Source organism: Rattus rattus, chromosome 6, assembly GCF_011064425.1.
Source record: "Rattus rattus isolate New Zealand chromosome 6, Rrattus_CSIRO_v1, whole genome shotgun sequence".
Lineage (NCBI taxonomy): Eukaryota > Metazoa > Chordata > Mammalia > Rodentia > Muridae > Rattus > Rattus rattus.
In genome coordinates, this window is record NC_046159.1 from 124050960 (window position 1) to 124068681 (window position 17722).

General features: G+C 39.5%; 2 protein-coding genes across 2 annotated transcripts; both read left to right on the top strand.

The window, feature by feature from the left end:
- Nucleotides 1-296: 296 nt before the first annotated feature.
- On the top strand, nt 297-2489 carry LOC116902948 (vomeronasal type-1 receptor 97). The gene is made up of 2 exons (XM_032905273.1): nt 297-340; nt 1332-2489. The coding sequence occupies exons 1-2, from the start codon at nt 297-299 to the stop codon at nt 2293-2295; spliced, it is 1008 nt and encodes a 335-aa protein (XP_032761164.1). The 3' UTR covers nt 2296-2489.
- Nucleotides 2490-14364: 11875 nt separating this feature from the next.
- On the top strand, nt 14365-15315 carry LOC116902949 (vomeronasal type-1 receptor 98). Its single transcript, XM_032905275.1, has one exon. The coding sequence runs from the start codon at nt 14371-14373 to the stop codon at nt 15313-15315; it is 945 nt and encodes a 314-aa protein (XP_032761166.1). The 5' UTR covers nt 14365-14370.
- Nucleotides 15316-17722: the final 2407 nt, after the last annotated feature.

Here is a 17722-nt window from a genome sequence, read left to right on the forward strand (position 1 = left end):
TGTCAAAAGTAAAAAGTAAAAGAATTTTGACAGTGGTATTTGATTCTTGGGGTCTTTTCTCAGAGGCATCATGACAAAATATTAAAGTCATTGGGTGGATGCAGAGTCATTTTGAATTCAGAGGAAAGACCAAAATTCCACACTGTTTGGAAAGTGGACCTGACTCCATCATTCTACAATTTTGGACATTTTTGTCTTTTCTTTTTCAGGTAGGGAAACCACTGATCAGTCAATAACAGAGCTTAATTGACTAAGTCTACATGACAAGAACTTGTATGACAAAACCATCAGCTGACATGTCTATAGAGCTCGTTCTGTGTGAGAAACAGTTCCATATTTGGTGGGTATGTATACAGCATGCTCTTTCACATCTAGGGTCCTCTGACACAGGTACAGATCTGACTGTCCGTATGTTCTAGAGGAGGTGACTGAAGCACTGAGTGCTTAAGGTCACGTCCATGGAAATGGCAGTGGGTAGAGTTTGATTCAGAGTCCAAATTGATAATCATTTGTTCTAGAGGTTTATTGAGAATATTTGGCCTTGCTGGACAGTGTTGGCACATGATTGATCCAATGACTTACAAGTTAGAAGGTGGAAGATCTCAGATAGAGGCCAACTTGGTCTACAGAGTGTGTTCTAGGACAGCCAGGAATACACAGAGAAAGACAGTATTGAAAAACAGAGAGGGAGAGAAGGAAGAAATCAGAGGGTAGAGGAAAGGGGGGTATAGGGAAGGAAAGCACACACACACACACACACACAAACACAGAGAGAGACAGAGACAGAGAGAGACAGAGACAGAGAGAGAGACACAGAGAGAGACACATACAGAAAGAGGATGATTTTTTTTTCTGTTTTCTGGTGCTAAAAGAGCAGAATAAAGCAGACACAGAGAAAATGACCCTGTGCACATGAAATTTGTGGGCACACATTCCTCCAGGGGGGCACATTTCAAGTTTGGTGCATTTCTCCATTCCAATACACCAGATATATAAAGCTATTGTGTATATGACCATCAATTGAGATGCAGCTCTTGGCCCAGAACTAGTACACCTTGGGACCATGAGCAGAAATGCTACTTAGACCTCATGGAATTGTTTAATGTACAAGAATTTTTATATTCTGCAGTAACACCACAATGTTATGCACAATTCATCCTTGATTGGAAAGCATTAGGACAGTGGGGATGGCTGTGAGGTGGTGTGAGCTGGAGATGAGTTTGGTGATGTGGAATCAGGATGAGGTGACAACTTGTTGCCAGCTCAGTGTTGGTTGGCATTTGTGAACAAGGCCATAATTTGTAATGAAGTGTTTTCTCTTTTCTCCTGAGGTTGTTGCTATTTGATTCCTACCAAGATAAAATGAATAAAGACAACATACTCCACACTGACACTACCATAAAAATCACCTTGTTCTCTGAAGTGAGCATTGGGATCTCAGCTAACAGTGCCCTGTTTTTTTCCCACCTCTTCATGCTCTTTGAAAAGAACAGATCTAAGCCCATTGATCTCTACATTGCTTTCTTATCCTTAACCCAACTAATGCTGCTTATAACTATTGGACTTATAGCTGCTGACATGTTTATGTCTCGGGGGAGATGGGATTCTACCACATGCCAGTCCCTTATCTATTTGCACAGGCTTTTGAGGGGTTTTACCCTTTGTGCTACCTGTCTGCTGAATGTCCTTTGGACCATCACTCTCAGTCCTAGAAGCTCCTGTTTAACAACATTTAAACATAAATCTCCCCATCACATCTCAGGTGCCTTTCTTTTCTTCTGTGTTCTCTATATATCTTTTGGCAGTCACCTCTTTTTATTGACAATTGCTACCCCCAATTTGACTTCAGATAATTTTATGTATGTTACTCAATCCTGTTCATTTCTACCCATGAGTTACTCCAGAACAAGCATGTTTTCCACACCAATGGCCATCAGAGAAGCCCTTCTTATCGGTCTCATTGGCCTGTCCAGTGGGTACATGGTTGCTTTCCTACGGAGACACAAGAATCAGGCCCGGCATCTTCACATCACCAGCCTTTCTTCAAAAGTGTCCCCAGAGCAAAGGGCCACCAGGACCATCCTGCTGCTCATGAGCTTCTTTGTGGTTCTCTACATTTTGGAAAATGTTGTCTTCTACTCTAGAATGACAGTCAAGGATGGGTCAGTGTTCTACTGTGTCCAAATTATTGTGTCCCATAGCTATGCCACCATCAGTCCTTTTGTGTTTATCTGCACAGAAAAGCGTATAATTAAGCTTTGGGGGTCAATGTCTAGCAGAATAGTAAGTATTTGATTACTGAGTGATGGATATGGTCCCTTAATATAATCCAATATGTTGTCATAATAGCTATGGATCATGACATATTGGGAACATTCTGTGTCTTAAATTGATATATAAAATTTTCTTTTTTCTGTTTAATCTGTTTCCTTTGTGTGTGGATGATAAGTATGTAAAGGAAGATTAAACAGCATGTCCCCTCAGATATCACATGATGTTTATATTGTTTTATTGTGTTTTCAGAGGAGATCTGTGAGAAGGCTCTCATTTGACCTGGGTTACATCACTGCTTTTAAGATCATAAGGATCAATTTTATGTTTTAACATAGTCTATCTGTCCGTCCATCTGTCTGTCTGTTTCTCTCTCTCCCTCCCTCTCCCTCCCCCCCTCTCTCTCTCTCTCTCTCTATATATATATATATATATATATATGTGTGTGTGTGTGTGTGTGTGTGTGTGTGTGTGTGTGTGTGTGTGTGTGTGTGTGTGTGTATTTGAATACAGGTTTTCATGGAGGCCAGCACTGTCAGGTACTCTGATGCTAGACCTATAGACACTTGTGGCCCATCCAGTGTGGGTGTTGGTAATTGAACTTGAGTCTTCTCTGGATCAGGATACCAACTGCTGAGCTGTCTCTCTGGCACAATCCATGACTTTAACTATGTGATATCTATGACATTTCTAATTATTCAGTTGCAACAGTTTTTTATATTTGGCAAAATACATAAGGAAACATTGTTTTGAGAGCCAATTATCACATGATCCAGAAAACAGACACGTATGGAGCTTAAACTATATGCAGAAAATGATAGTTTTTTTCCCTCAATGATGCTCAGACAACCAGATTTAAAATAGTGAAAGGTAGTAATAGCTACTGTTTGGCAGTGCCAGAGTGTGGGATCAGATCAGTCTTCCCATATTGAGAAAGGTTAGTCTTAGTCCACCAGGAATACATTGAACATGTACCCTGTCATAGAGACATAATCACATAAACTACAAAGGACAGACTTTAGAGGAGTCAAACTGACAGAGATGGTGAACAGAATAAATTACATGGAATCAAACAAAACAAACTTAAATATTAAATTAGTCAGAAATAATTTCTTTGCTGTAGTATCAGCAAATATCATGAAAACTGTGGGATTATAGCATGTCTGCATACCTGAAATTATACCAATACCTCTCCAAAGCACACTTTGTGCAGGGGAACACAAACTTACTTTAAATAGCTGAACAGTGTCAGAGAGCCACACAATTCACAACTCTGAACATTCCTAGAGGCATACTTCACACAGTAAAACTGTTTTATGTCACTCAATGTGAGGAAATGTCACCTACATATACCCCACCACACCTAGAATCCAGCAATTTCAGTGCTGACACATATAATCTAAAGAAATAACAAAACTGATTGGAGAAAAGAGAAAGATTGGGGGAGCTCTTTTGTGTGTTGTCTTCACTTTGAGTGAACCCTCAAATAGGCTGTGTGTCAACAATTGAATGGTATTTAACTAGATGATATGAGAGAACCTTATAATATCAAGAATGGAGGATAAAGATTAAACAACACAACTGTAAGTTGTAGAAAATATGTGAGCAGCATTGGGCCTGTTGACTCAAGTCTGTAATCCTGAGGTTGACACAGCAGAGAGCATGTTAAAGGTCAGCATGAGCTACAGAAGTGAGTCTACATTTCTATACCACAGCCACAAAAACAAACATAAAAATAAGAATAACAATGTTTTTAAAAATCCCAAAATAGGCTGGGTGTTGGTGGCACATTTATTTAATCCTAGCACTCAGGAGGAAGAAGCATGTGAATATCTGAGTTGGTGGCCAGCCTGGCATGCAGATTGAATTCCAGGCAGCTAGGGCTACACAGAAAAACATTTTCTCAGAAACTAAATGTATATACATATACACACACACATAACACACACACACACACACACACACACACACATCAAAACCAAAAATTCCCCCCAAAACACATGGAAATTATGCACAGAAAAGTACTGGGTGAATGGCATAAAATCCACAGTGAGATGCCACAATCATGCGTCAGAACCATACAGATGCTGACTGTCAGAGCAAATGGCAAACACTCGGAATTTTGGGGCCAAGGGTAGACGTATGGAGGTTTCTCATCATAACATCAGGGAGAATTCACATAGAGGCACAGGCAACTCACAGGAGATTCCACAGTCCCTCATCCTAACGCAAAGAAACTAAAACATATAAAATGGGTAAAGACCCATTTGACATTAAGAATTAGCAAATTAGTTATTTTGGTTAACTATGTGATGGACCCTTTCATTCCTTTGATAGAAGTGTCATGGGAATTTATGAGAATATTTGAACCCAGTTCCCCATACCTCCGTTGTGCTGTTGTCTAGGATGAAATACAGTAAAATCAAGAAGCAGGTATAATTTTCCAGCAGGGATGCCCTCTTTGTGGGCCTCTAGTAGACAGACTTCTATCATATACAGACATTAAAATCATAGTCTGCAGAGATGTGTTAAAGGCACCAGTAACACAAGAGTGTTCAGATCTCCACAAGCATAGCATACAGCTCTGCCATATCCATCTCGGTAAGTGCCCTGCAACTAAGTGCAGGATCACAAGATTTTCAGGTCCCAGGAAGGCTGTGGGAGGAAGAACTTGGGGGCTGCATGAAGGTTTTCAGCATCTGCAGAGGATGAGCTCTGATCACCCCTCAGCCTAGGGGACTGTGTTTTGCAGAATGAGGGGATTTTATTATAAGATTTATTTCTGTGATGTAGAACCTCCAAATTGTATTACATTAATTTTATGCCAGCATTTCTTTTCTAATTTAATGACTCGCAGTGTATGCATTTTGTTACATATGTGTACTTTTACAAACATATCAGAGAATTGATGCTTTCATTTCAAATATTAATTACAAATCACCTTTGCATCTGTGATTGTTGTATGACAAATACAAGTATTAAAAGTGAGTTCTGTATTTTTAGTAATTAAAATAATTTCTGGATCTTTAGAGGTGAGTCCCACCTTCAATCTCATATTTTAAAGGGTACCATCTCATTGCTTCAAAGTATAAACCAGTATTTTCTCATTACATCGTTGTCTCCCTATTCACTCTAAGTGGTTACAAACTGGTGCTGTTAGTATTTGACCCATACTGTATAAGTTAAGAAATGTCAGCAGAGTGACCATGAGGACGAGGAGGCAGGAAACTAAACACTGAACACACAGTGGATGTGGTATCCTCCTTGGGCCCTGAGGCACCAGGAATTGATAAGTTACAGAGCTTGGAAAAAACAATCTCTGTATTCTATTAATGGAAATAAATATCCCTTCAATTCCTCTACTTCTGCGTGACCTCCCTACCTTGCAGGAGCTCTTGAGGCATGCTGTCTCATTCCTGTCCTTTACTCTGTTTTTGACTTTCATATTTTTCAAAATGCACCATTTTTTAAAAAGGAAAGTTTCATTTTAAAAATTTATTTATTCACTTTACATCTTAATATCAGCCCTCTCTCCTCTCAGTACCCCTCACACAAGTCCTCCCTCCATATCCCTTTCCTCTTCTCTTTTGACAAGGGGAGCCCACTTTGGGTATCATTTCCTCCAACCTGGTACATCAACAAGTACCTGAAGGACTAAGCATATCCTCTCCCACTGAGTCCAGATAAGGAGGTACAGTTAGGGGAATAGGATTCACAGACAAGCAACAGATTAAAGGACAGCCCCCACTCTAGTTGTTTGAGATGCTGCATGAAGACCAAGCTGCATATCTGCTCAATATTTGCTGGTGGCTTAGATCCAGCCCATGCTGGTTTCATTGGCTGGTGGTTGAATCTCTGAGAGTATGAACATATTCACAGTAGTTGATTCTGTTTTTCCTGTGGTGTCCCTGTCCTGTTCAGTTACCTCAATCCTCCAACCAACTCTTTCATTAGACTTCTCTAATTCCATCCAATATCTGGCTGTGGGTCTCTGCATCTCTTTCCATTGGCTACTGGAAAGTCCAACCTGTGCTTGCTCTTTGGTTGGTGGTTTAAACTCTGGGAGCAACCTAGGATCCAGTTTACTTGATTCTGTTGGTTTTCAGGTACATTGGAGCCTCTCAGAGAACAGTTATGCTAGGCTTCTCTCTACAAGCATAACAGAGTACTATTAATAGTGCCAAGGATTGCTTCTTACCCATGGTGTGGGTCTCAAGTTGAGCCAGTTATCGGTAGGCTCCTTCTCTGTTTTATATGTGTTCCTGCACATCTTGTGGGTAGGACACATTATGGGTAGAAGGTTTTGAAGTGGGTTGGTGACCTTACCCCTCCACTGGGAGTTCTTCCCAGACACAGGAAATGGCCACATATGGATTCATATCCTCAGCTGTTAAGGAGTCTCAGCTACAAATGCCCCCAGAGATGTGTGAGACCCCCCCATCCCAAGTCTCTGGCATGTTCTAGGATTGCTCACATGGCTGATTTCCATTCTCTCTCCCTCACTCTCCTCTCCCTATTCCTGATACCTCCCCATGCCCTCTCCCAGCCATTTTCCTCTCTCCATCCACCTCCAATATCTATTTTATTCCCCTCATGAGAAAGATTCAACCTTCCTCCCTTGGACCTTCCTTGTTATTTGGCTCCTTTGGGTTTGCTGTTTATTCTGTGGTTATCTTCTATTTTATGGCTAATATACACTTGGAAGTGAGTACATACCAAGCATGTGCTTTTGGTCTAGGTTACTTCATTCATGATGATATTTTCTAGTTCTGTCCATTTGCCTGCAAAATGCATGATGTCCTGTTTTTAATAGCTGAGTAATATTACATTGTGTAAATGAACCACATTTTCTTTTTCTGTTCTTCTGTTGAGGGACATCTAGGTGGTTTTCAGTTTCTGTCTTTTGTAAGTAAAGTTGCTCTGAACATCGTTGTACAAGTATCTTTGTGGGATGATGGAGCATCTTTTAGGTATATGCCCAGAAGAGATATAGCTGGGTAGAGCTATTATCAGTTTTCTGGGAAACCACCAAATTGATGTCCAAAGTGGTTGTCCAAGTTTTTACTCTCAGCAGCAATGAAAAAGTGTTCCCCTTGCTCTGCATCCTTGCCAGTATGTGCTATCTCTGTAGTTTATGATCTTAGCCATTATGAGGGATTCAAGAAAGAACCTAAGAGTTGTTATGATTTTCATTTCCCTGGTGACTGAGGACTTTAAACATTTCATTAAGTGGTTATCAACCTGAGATTCCTCAGTTTGAAATTCTCTGTTTAGATCTATATTCCATTTTAAAATTGGGTTATTTGGCTTGTTGGTTTATTTGACTTGGTGTTTAACTTCTTGAGTTCTTTGTCACATTTGAATATTAGCCCTCTGTCAGGTGTAGGGTTGGTGAAGATCCTTTCCTAATTTGTGGCCTCCTGATTTGTCCATATGACAGTGTCTTTTGACTTATAGAAGCTTTTCAGTTTTATGAGGTCTCATTTATTAATTATTCCCTAATCCATTGTGTTCTGTTCAGGAAATTGTCTCTTGTACCAGTGAGGTCAGGGTTATTCCCCACTTTCTGTTCTATTAGTTTAATATATCTTGTTTTACATTAAGGTCTTTGATCTACTTGGATAGGAGTTTTGTGAAGGGTTATAAATATGGATCTAACTTCATTCTTCTACACTGTGGGTTTATTTCTGGGTCTTTGATTTGATTCAGTTGACCAAGCAGTCTGTGTCTGTAGCATTGCCATGAAGGTTTTTTTTTAGGAGTCAATTTTTAGAGATCACAGTTCTCAATATTTCAATATAATGTTATTAAGAATATTTGTTAGTAGAGTTAAAGAATAAAGAGGACACTGCAGATGAAGGCAAGGACAGGTCCAAGAGATGCTGTACAAGGGCAGTGGGAAAAGGAATATGTTCTGAGATACACAGTAGCTGCTACTTTCTCTCTTCTCTCTCTCTCTCTCTCTCTCTCTCTCTCTCTCTCTCTTTCATTCTTTTGTAGCTGTTACTTTATAAGAATGCTCATGTACAAAGAAGCCTGACAGTTGGGCAGACAGTCCTCTAAATTTGCAAATCCTTAGGACAGTGAGGACAGAGGGATGGTTTTTGAGATTGGAGATCAGATGATGTTGTGGTTTAAGTGAGTTCTGAACTGATATATTTTCCCAAGATGATAGCATGGTTAAGATTCACAATGAAGGCTGTATATAGGACGAAGGTTATCTTTTTTTTTTTTCCATCCTGCGAGATTTGTTCAATGCCTCTTTGCCACCTAAGATGGGTCAGAAGGACAAGCTCGATCCTTTTCTGAGACATCAGAAACACTTTCTTTTCTGAAATATAATTAAGATCTCAGGCAACAGTGTTGTTCTCTTTCTCTATATCCTTGTGTTCAGTGGTGGGCATAGGGCCAGTCATGTTGACCTGTTCATTGGCTTACTGACCCAAATCTACCTACAGATGTTGCTGGTGGTTGGATTCATGGGTACATATATTTTTATGCTTTGGTAATGATGGGATGACATCACATGTAAATCACCTATCATCTTATTCCGTTTTTGAGCAATCTCTCCATTTGTACTGTCCTCCAAGCATCATTCCCAGTTCCAGACTCTTCTGATGAGGAAAATTTAAAAGTACCTCATTCACGTATGATATATTATGGTCCTACTTTGTCCTGTCTTCCTTATATTGATCCATTTCCAGTAATCTTTTCATCTCCCTGTTGTTACTCCTAATGTGATGTCAGACCATCTACTATATGTAACTGAGTACTGGTCTTTTGTACCATTTCCCTATGCAATACATATTATTCACATTGTTCATCTTCAGGGACGCATTCTTGGTTGGTGTCATTGTCCTCTTCAACAGGTACATGCTATCTCTCTTGTCCAGGCACAGGATTCAGACCTAGTATCTTCACAGAACCAGCCTCCTCCAAAAGCTTCCCTAGAGCAAAGGGTCCCCTGGACCATTCCAATTCTCATGAGCTTCTGTGTGCTGATGTCTATGTTGAACTGGTTTATCTCCTGCTCAAGACATCTGTTTAAAAACATTCCAGTATTCTCCTCTACCTGGATTCTTGTTAGCCACAGCTATGCCATGATCAGTCCCTCTGTGTTCATTTGCACAGAAAAGTTATAAATGATCCTCAAGGTCAATGCCTAAGAGGACAATGACTATTTATTATTCAGTGATGGCAAAGTGTCATTAGGATGAGACCATATTGGCATCTGGACCATGCATCATTTGTGGCTACTTTATGCATACATATTTCTACCACTCTTCTCCAACTCTTCAAACCCTCCAACTCTAGGAGGAGAGAGAGAAAGGTAGACAGGAAAGGGGACGTCAATATCATTAGACTACTTCTTGCTGATTAGGGGCATCAAGTTGATTGGTGGAAATTTTGTTCTTTTTCTTCCAGGATATCACCAAGCAGCAACCAGAAACATCAGAAGCAGGAGGAAGAGCAGCAGTCACATTCCCTTTTGGGGTGTTTGTATTTATATATTCTCTCAAGAGTCTCTGGAATTCCAAATGTCATATATTTGGGAAAACTATCTGTGGTTGCCAAAATCATGCCCTGGTCAGAGCATAATGCAAACATAGTCCACTGCTGTGGACAATCTGATGCATCCCCATATCCCATAACTTGCATAAAACAAAAATATTCACATAGCATTTCTATTTATTTTTTATTTCTATTTATTTATTTATTTATTTATTTATTTATTTATTTATTTTTATTTTTATTTTATTTTTACACCAGATTTTATTCTTCTCCCAATTCACCCTCTAACTACTCCACATCCCATATCTCTTCCTTGCCCTCCTATCATCCTCAAGAATGTACCCACCCACCAGACATTTAACATCCCTGGGGCCTCCAGTCTGTTGAGATTCTTGAGGGTTAGGTGAATCTTCTCAGTCTGGCCTGGGAGTCCTCTGCTGTGTATGTATTGGGGACCTCATATCAGCTGTATATGCTCTCTGGTTGGTAATCCAGTGTCTGAGAGATCTCAGGGGTCCAGGTTAATTGATAGTGCTAGTCTTCCTACAGATTTGTCCTCCTTCTCAGCCTCCTCCAGCTTTTCCCTAATCCAACCAGAGGGGTCAGCAGCTTCTTTCTTGTGGCTATTGTGAAGGGAATTATGGGAGAACAAAGAGTCCTGCATCCCAGAAGAGAGAAATCATAGTGAAGGAAACTGATCAGAATTAAGTCTAAGGAGTAAAAGGAGAACAGTTAGGGTTGTCTATTTGGTTGCAAACTTTCTGATCTGGCAGATGTGGCAAGGGATCTCAGATAAAGTTTTTGTTCAGCCATCCCAAGATAGCTGTTATTCAGGGCATGGTGACATAAAAGTAGAGATGATACTATACTGGGATTTCCATACTCTTCAGGGGGAACTTGCCACCTTGAACAGATTAGCTGTAGAGCTGCAATAAAGACTCCCTTCATCTAAGCCTGTGAAGGATCTCCTCAGGCAGAATTCTTCCCTACTATGTCCATCTGGGTAAGTGCTCTACATAAAGTTCAGAATCAGAAGGTGGTCGTGACCCAGGCAGGATGAGGGAGGAGAAGTTGGGGGCTGCATGTAGATTTTCATCATCTGTAGAGGAGACCTTGAGCTCTCATGACCCCTCAGCAAAGGGACAATGTTTTGCACAGCAACAAAGGTATGTTCTTCTTAAGATGTTTAATTTTCTGATATAAAAACTCTTAAAATTTATTTTGGACTATTTCTTTCGACTTAACAACCCACATTAATTTGGTAAACCTACAGTTAACACTTGTCATGTATATGATTAAAAGCTTTAAAAGTTCCAAGTCTATTTTTTAATTAAATGTTTTCATTTCATATCTATTATTTTCATAGATCAACAATTATTGATAAAAGTGGTTTACAAATTTGAGTGACTAAGTCATCAAAATAACTATGAAGAAATCAATCCTTTGTTTCTAATAGCTGATAGAGGTCACTCTCCCATGACTACAGCATGTCTACTAATGTTTGATCATGGTTACTTCTCCCATTTATTTATTTAATTTCAAATATGTTTTTAATTAAATAGGAATGTCACTTTTCTTCTCCATCTTCAACCCTGAAACTAACTGCACAAATGTGCCCCACTCAAATTCACTGACTTTTCCCTTAACATTTTTATGTACAAAATATGTAAGTGTATGTTTGCATAAATACATAAATGCATTTTGGGGTTGAGTTTAATATGGTCCTAGGGCTGATTGCTTTGTATTGGATAAGCAATAATGGTGCTCATGCTTGATATTTCTTCCTCTCCCAGGAGATTCTAGGAGCCTATCGTTTTTTGTATAGGGAAAAATTTCCACTTCCATTATTATCATGTCTGTTGGTGTTGCCATTGTTCCAGTCTTGCTTTTGCCACCAATTTCAGGAGAGACTATCTCTTTGTCAACTTCCTAGAATCTGGCTCCTTCTAAATCTTTCTGGTTTGTCTTCATAGATGTTCTCTGAGTCATACCTGCAGGAACTGTGATGTAGACTTATTCATTGTGGGTAGGAACCGCCACAATATGTATATATCTCTGCATTGTGTGGTTGTGCTTTCTGTGATAGTCTCCATATGCTGTGAGGAGAGGCTTCTATGTGGAGGGATGGTAGCATTGCTTATCTCTAGGGATAATACCTAGAATATATTTAGGAATTATGTTGGTCTACCAAAGTGATGGTTGTAAATTCTTTTCTTAGGTCATTTTCATTATTGGTCCCTGGAAGTTGGATATGTTTCTAGAACCAGACATGATTCCCCTCTTGTTGAGGGCATTGGGTTCTCCATCATATCAGACAGCTGTTGGGTACCACCAAGGGTAAGTGCTTCTATTACACTTGCTTTATTACAGGCTTGCTTTGCTCTTCTTTGTTGTTGTTCAGAATGGTTGCAGTCTGACAGGACTACTGATTCTGTCCCTCCTTAGACAGGTTGTAGAAGAGTTTCTGTGCCAAGGAAGCTAGACCACAGCAAGGAGGCTTTCAAGTCACATTTAGTCAAATAATCCTCATCATATGTTGGTAAATATGTGGCATCTTCAGGACCTATAACCTCTGAGAGGCAACCATGGCTCCATTAGTAGTCTATATCATTTTGAGAATTACTGAACTACCCTGAGCATATCTCCACAGAAGGTTTCTTGTGCTTGCTCCAAAGGTTTGTTATTATTCAGTTCTTGTGGGAGCATTGTCATTCAAACTGACGCAGACTTCAATTTTCCAATGCAGTTTCAGAAGTCACAGATTGGCAATGTGAGCCCTTGGCCTTGCTCACCTTGGTAGATGTCACTTGAGGGAGCTATGATGATGTAATTACAGGAGAGTGATATTAAATGCATTTTGAACAAGAACCCAAAGCCCAGAAATACAAAAGGGCCTTTTCTCTCTCTTACTTACTCAATAAAAATAAACCTTCCAGTTTCACACATATGAAAATGCTTGATCTCCTGTTGTTTTGTGTTAAATGTGATGTAATTGAGCCTCATCCCATCTTCTTCTTTATATTTAGTTTTCAGATTCTTATCAAACCAAGGTTTTTAATGAAAGTTGGTAAGGAGGTGAATGTGAAACCACAGCTTGTTTTGCTTTGACACATAGTTGGCAGATTCAAAAGCTCATTCTACAAAGGACAACTGCACATGACAATAAAGGACCTACCAATGTTCACTCGTGAATGCTTTTTATTCTCAAACCAAATTCAGACATTAGGAAATTGTTCTGTCAAGCTTCAGCTCCTGCTCAGCCTACAGAAAGTGTTGCCAAGAGCACCATGCCTCTGAGGTCCCTAAAACACTGAGTAATCAGTGAACACAAAGTTTCCACTCTCTGCTACAAACACAAATACCCAACTTCTTGAATAAACACTAGTTAGGTTCAATTAATACCTTCCCCTGTGTTCTACTCACTGAGTTAAATTTTATTTCAACTTCTTTAACAATAGAAAATGTACCAATCTCTTTTTGTTTTATGTGGAACAATTCAGGATCAAATGTAACTGTAGACGTTACATACTCTATTCTTGCTTGTTGTCCCTGCCAGTGACTGGTGACTGGGCTCTTCTGGCAGACTCTGGTTGGTTTGATTTTCTAGAGATAGTAACACAACTGTGATATGGCATTTCAAAGGTATATTCAAAGGAAAGACCAGGACTCTCAGGATATGGACTGTTCCACCATTATACTGTTTAGTAATTTTGATCTTCTCTGTTTCAACTGAATGATGTTAAAAGGACTGTGTTAATTTTCCCAAGTCAGGGCAGAGAAACACATGAGAAAAAGACCAGTGGCTGACATGTCCATGGAGATCATGACATAGAAGAAATATGTCCACATTTGGTGTGTATACCTCATCTTCTTTTACTCCTATGCTTTCTCCCACACTGGTGTATCATGGTCCACATATTTAATAGGATGTGACTCCAGTCCAGCCTCAGAGTGCTGAGGTGTGTGTGTGTGTTTGTGCAATATGACTATGGGTACAACCTTAATCAGCATGAATCCTAAGTTCACTTACCTGCATTTTAAGTGGAACCATGATGAGAATATTTTGTCAGGCAATTAATGGAAAGGTAAAGAGAATGACCAAAAGAAATAACTCTGTGAGTGTCTAATGCATGGGATCTCATTCTCAGAAAAGCTTCATTTTATTGATGACATTTCCCACTTCAGATAATCAGAAAATAAAGAACTATTACATGCTTGACAACCAAGATGATACAAATCAAAACCACATTAGGCATTGCCCAGATAAATAGACATAAGAGATAATAGAAAAGTAAATATTTTCTATAATGTATGGAACTTGACTGTAGAGCAAAACTTACACGCTGATAGAGTTTCATAATTAAAATTTTAAGCTATCCACAGTTGGACATGTTAGACAATGTGTGAGAGTAAGGATGGATTCTGAGTGATGTAAAAAGGAGCTGAATTTCTAGACAGTAGCAGATAAATTGGGATACATCTGTACACATTCAGGGTAATGTTCCTTTCCTGGAGGTAGAAGGCAATATGTAACAAATTACTTGCTTCCTCGTCAGAGAGCTACTATGTGCTTCTACCCACATTAATATGAATAAAGACACTACAATGTACTGTAGTGCTTACATCAGAGATGTCTTCTTCTGTGAGATAGGCGTCGGGATCTCAGCGAACAGCTGCCTTCTCCTCTTCCATATCTTCATGTTCATTCGTGGGCACAGGCCCAGACTCACTGACTTGCCCATTGGCCTCGTGGCCCTAATCCACCTACTGATGCTGTTACTTGCAGCATATATAGCCAAAGACTTTTTTATGTCTTCAGGTTGGGATGATATCACATGTAAACTGTTCATTTTCTTGCACAGGTTTTTCAGGAGCCTCTCTGTTTGTGCCACCTGTATGTTGAGTGTCTTCCAGGCAATCATCCTCTGCCCTCAAAGCTCTCACTTAGCAAAGTTCAAACTCAATTCTCCACATCAGCTCTCATGTTTCTTTATTTTCATGAGCATCTTCTATACATTCATCAGCAGTCATATTTTAATAGCAGCTATTGCCACACGAAATCTCACCTCGGTTAATCTTATACATATCACGAAATCTTGCTCTTTTCTACCCATGAGTTCCTCAATGCAACGCACCTTCTCCACACTGCTGGCTTTCAGGAATGCCTTCCTTATTGGTCTCATGGGCCTCTCAACTTGCTACATGGTGACTCTCTTATGTAGGCATAAGACTCGGTCCCAGCGGCTTCAGAACTCAAAACTTTCTCCAAAGGCAACTCCAGAGCAGAGAGCCATCTGGACCCTTCTAATGTTTATGAGCTTCTTCCTGGTTATGTCAACTTTTGACAGTATCATCTCATACTCCAGAACTATATTCCAGGGAAACCCATCTCTCTATTGTGCCCAGATTCTTGTAGCTCATAGCTATGCTGTAGTCAGTCCTATGCTGGTTCTTAGTAATGAAAATCGTCTAACTAACCCGTTGATATCCATGTATGAGAGGATAGTGAGGTTGGATTTTCTGTGCTGGTAAGATTCCTCAGGATGTGGAATAATATATATAATTATAATATATTATTATAATATTATTATATATTATATATAATATAGCTCAGAGCTATGAATCATGGCAGTATGTGCATGTTTTGAGGTTAAACGAAAATGTGGATTTGTGCCTTTTTTTTTAACTTGTGCAACTTTCTATAATGTATGGATGTCAGATTTATATTCTAAAAATTTCAGCCACATACTGAGTGATTGCAAAGTTTTTTCTCTTAACTCTTTTTGGGAGAAACTGGCAAGATGATCTCCCCTATGAAATCTTGATCCCCTTCACTTCTCCAAATCTGTACTGGATAATGACATTTCTCAATATTTGAACTGTCCCATTATTATCATTTTTTCACAATTAGAAAAACTATGTATTATGACATGATACAGAAGACATACACGTCTGAACACACATATCCATTATTTTTAGGAGTAAAAATTATTTATACTAAAATGGGTATGAGAAAATTTTAACATCCCAAGAACAAACAAAGGGCTAGAACTGTCTGAATACAAGAACACTGCTGTAGCCTCTATCTGATCCAACTATTAGTCATTATTCAGAATGGATGAGAGTTTAGCACATGAACCAATGCTAATGAGACCTGAAGCTATTCTGATAAGAAATTTCAGTTACACAGAAGGTTATACTATATGAATCTACATACAGAGGGCAGGACTCAGAGGATCCAACATGAACAAAATAGAGCATGGTGTTCTAGATACTCAAGAAATAGACATTGTGGACGTTTTGCTGAAGGAGTTAGAATTTCAGTTCAGGAAGGGAGTGCTGCTGTAGACATATGCACTCTGGTTGGACTATAATTTGTGTGCCCTCTTCAACACCACTGTAGGTCCACAATGTTCAGAATGGGAAATGTGTATCTCACATGCATTTTCTGATGATGAAATGTGTTCATGTACTTTTGCCATGATGTATAAAATGAACAAAAATGTAAAGATTCTAAAAGTACCAAACTGCAATTTCTCAACAGTTTAAAAGCTCATGATAAATTTGTTCCATGTAATGGTTGTCCATCCTTCTCTGCCTCTTATCCTCAGTTTTCCCATGAAGGATACAAGTTCTTCAGTTCATCAGCCCTCTTAGGGAGGAGCTTCTGCACCTTGGAAGGGTTTCCCACCTGTTGTAGGAGTACAGTTCTGACCTTATTGATCAGGTATTTTATATGCAGTTGAAATTCCAAATGAAAGTAGATCAAAGTAAATAGCATATTAGCTAGCTTGGAAACAACTGATTGTATGCCAAGTGTGGGTTTATTCTTTTGTATTGGAAAAAAATCAATCAAAGTTAAAACATACCCAATGATGTGTTTTTACATCAGTGTCTTAGCATCATATGTAGTTAATATGTCAGAAGAACAACTTTGTGAAATATTATGAATTACTCCAACCAATATTCTGTCACCTAGAAAAGTTCTACAGATGTCAATATGGTCATTGCCTTTAAGGATTATCATTTCTCTTTTTTAAAAAAACGTTTATTCATTCTTTGTGACATTCATACCATGTACAATTTTTATATTTCCTCTGTTCTTGCAACCTCTCCCACCACAAAGAAAATAAAATAAGGTAGAATAAAAGAAAGCCTTGTCGTAGAAGATGTAGTGTGTCATGGTGTATCCTAGAGAATGCCATTTGTCCACACATCTTTACTTGCAAGTGCTCATTACAATGAGTCCTTGGTCTGATTCAAGGCCTCTGGTTTCTGCTACACTATCAGTGGTGTATACTCTCAGGGACTTCTCTTTGATATTCTGTTGCTGCCCTTATTATGAAGATCCTTCAGTTTTAGTTCTGTAGGATTAGCCCTTTCACATACTCCAGCAGACCATAGATTGGGGAGATATTGGGGAGGTGATGATTTGACCAGTCTGCTTCTCTTTTTGCTTAGCACCATCATGGAGAGCCCTCCTGTACTTTAAAGTTTAGCTTATCCAATGCCAGACTAGTAAGGAGCAAAGACAGTTGTCCTGCTCTCATGTCCTCAGGGCTGGCTCACTCTACTTTTGTCTCCAGAGTCAGATCTACTGTGCTTCCCAGGTGACATGCAGAACCTGCTTTCCTGAGTGCTGCAGCTGCTGAAGGGCAGTACACACTCCCCTGAGTGTGTTGGTGGTTGATTAATGGGGCTAACTCATCAGAGTTTCTTAGGCAGAATTTCAGACCAAGGACATCTACATAGCTTTTGAGGGTAATATGGGCCTGGGACATCAAGTAGACCCCAGATCCCATAGACTACAGACCCAGACATGACCCTCAGAAGCAGCATGGTCCCAGATGTCCCCATGGCTTTAGATGGCTGCCCAGACCACTCACAAGAGTATGATCCTGTTCACTAACATACATATTTGACCTCCAGCAGCAGCCAA

Coding starts and splice junctions, on each gene's coding strand:
- LOC116902948 (XM_032905273.1), top strand. CDS start 297: ATGTCTATAGAGCTCGTTCTGTGTGAGAAACAGTTCCATATTTG. Junction 341..1,331: donor GAGAAACAGTTCCATATTTG/GTGGGTATGTAT, acceptor TTTTCTCCTGAG/GTTGTTGCTATTTGATTCCT.
- LOC116902949 (XM_032905275.1), top strand. CDS start 14,371: ATGAATAAAGACACTACAATGTACTGTAGTGCTTACATCAGAGATGTC.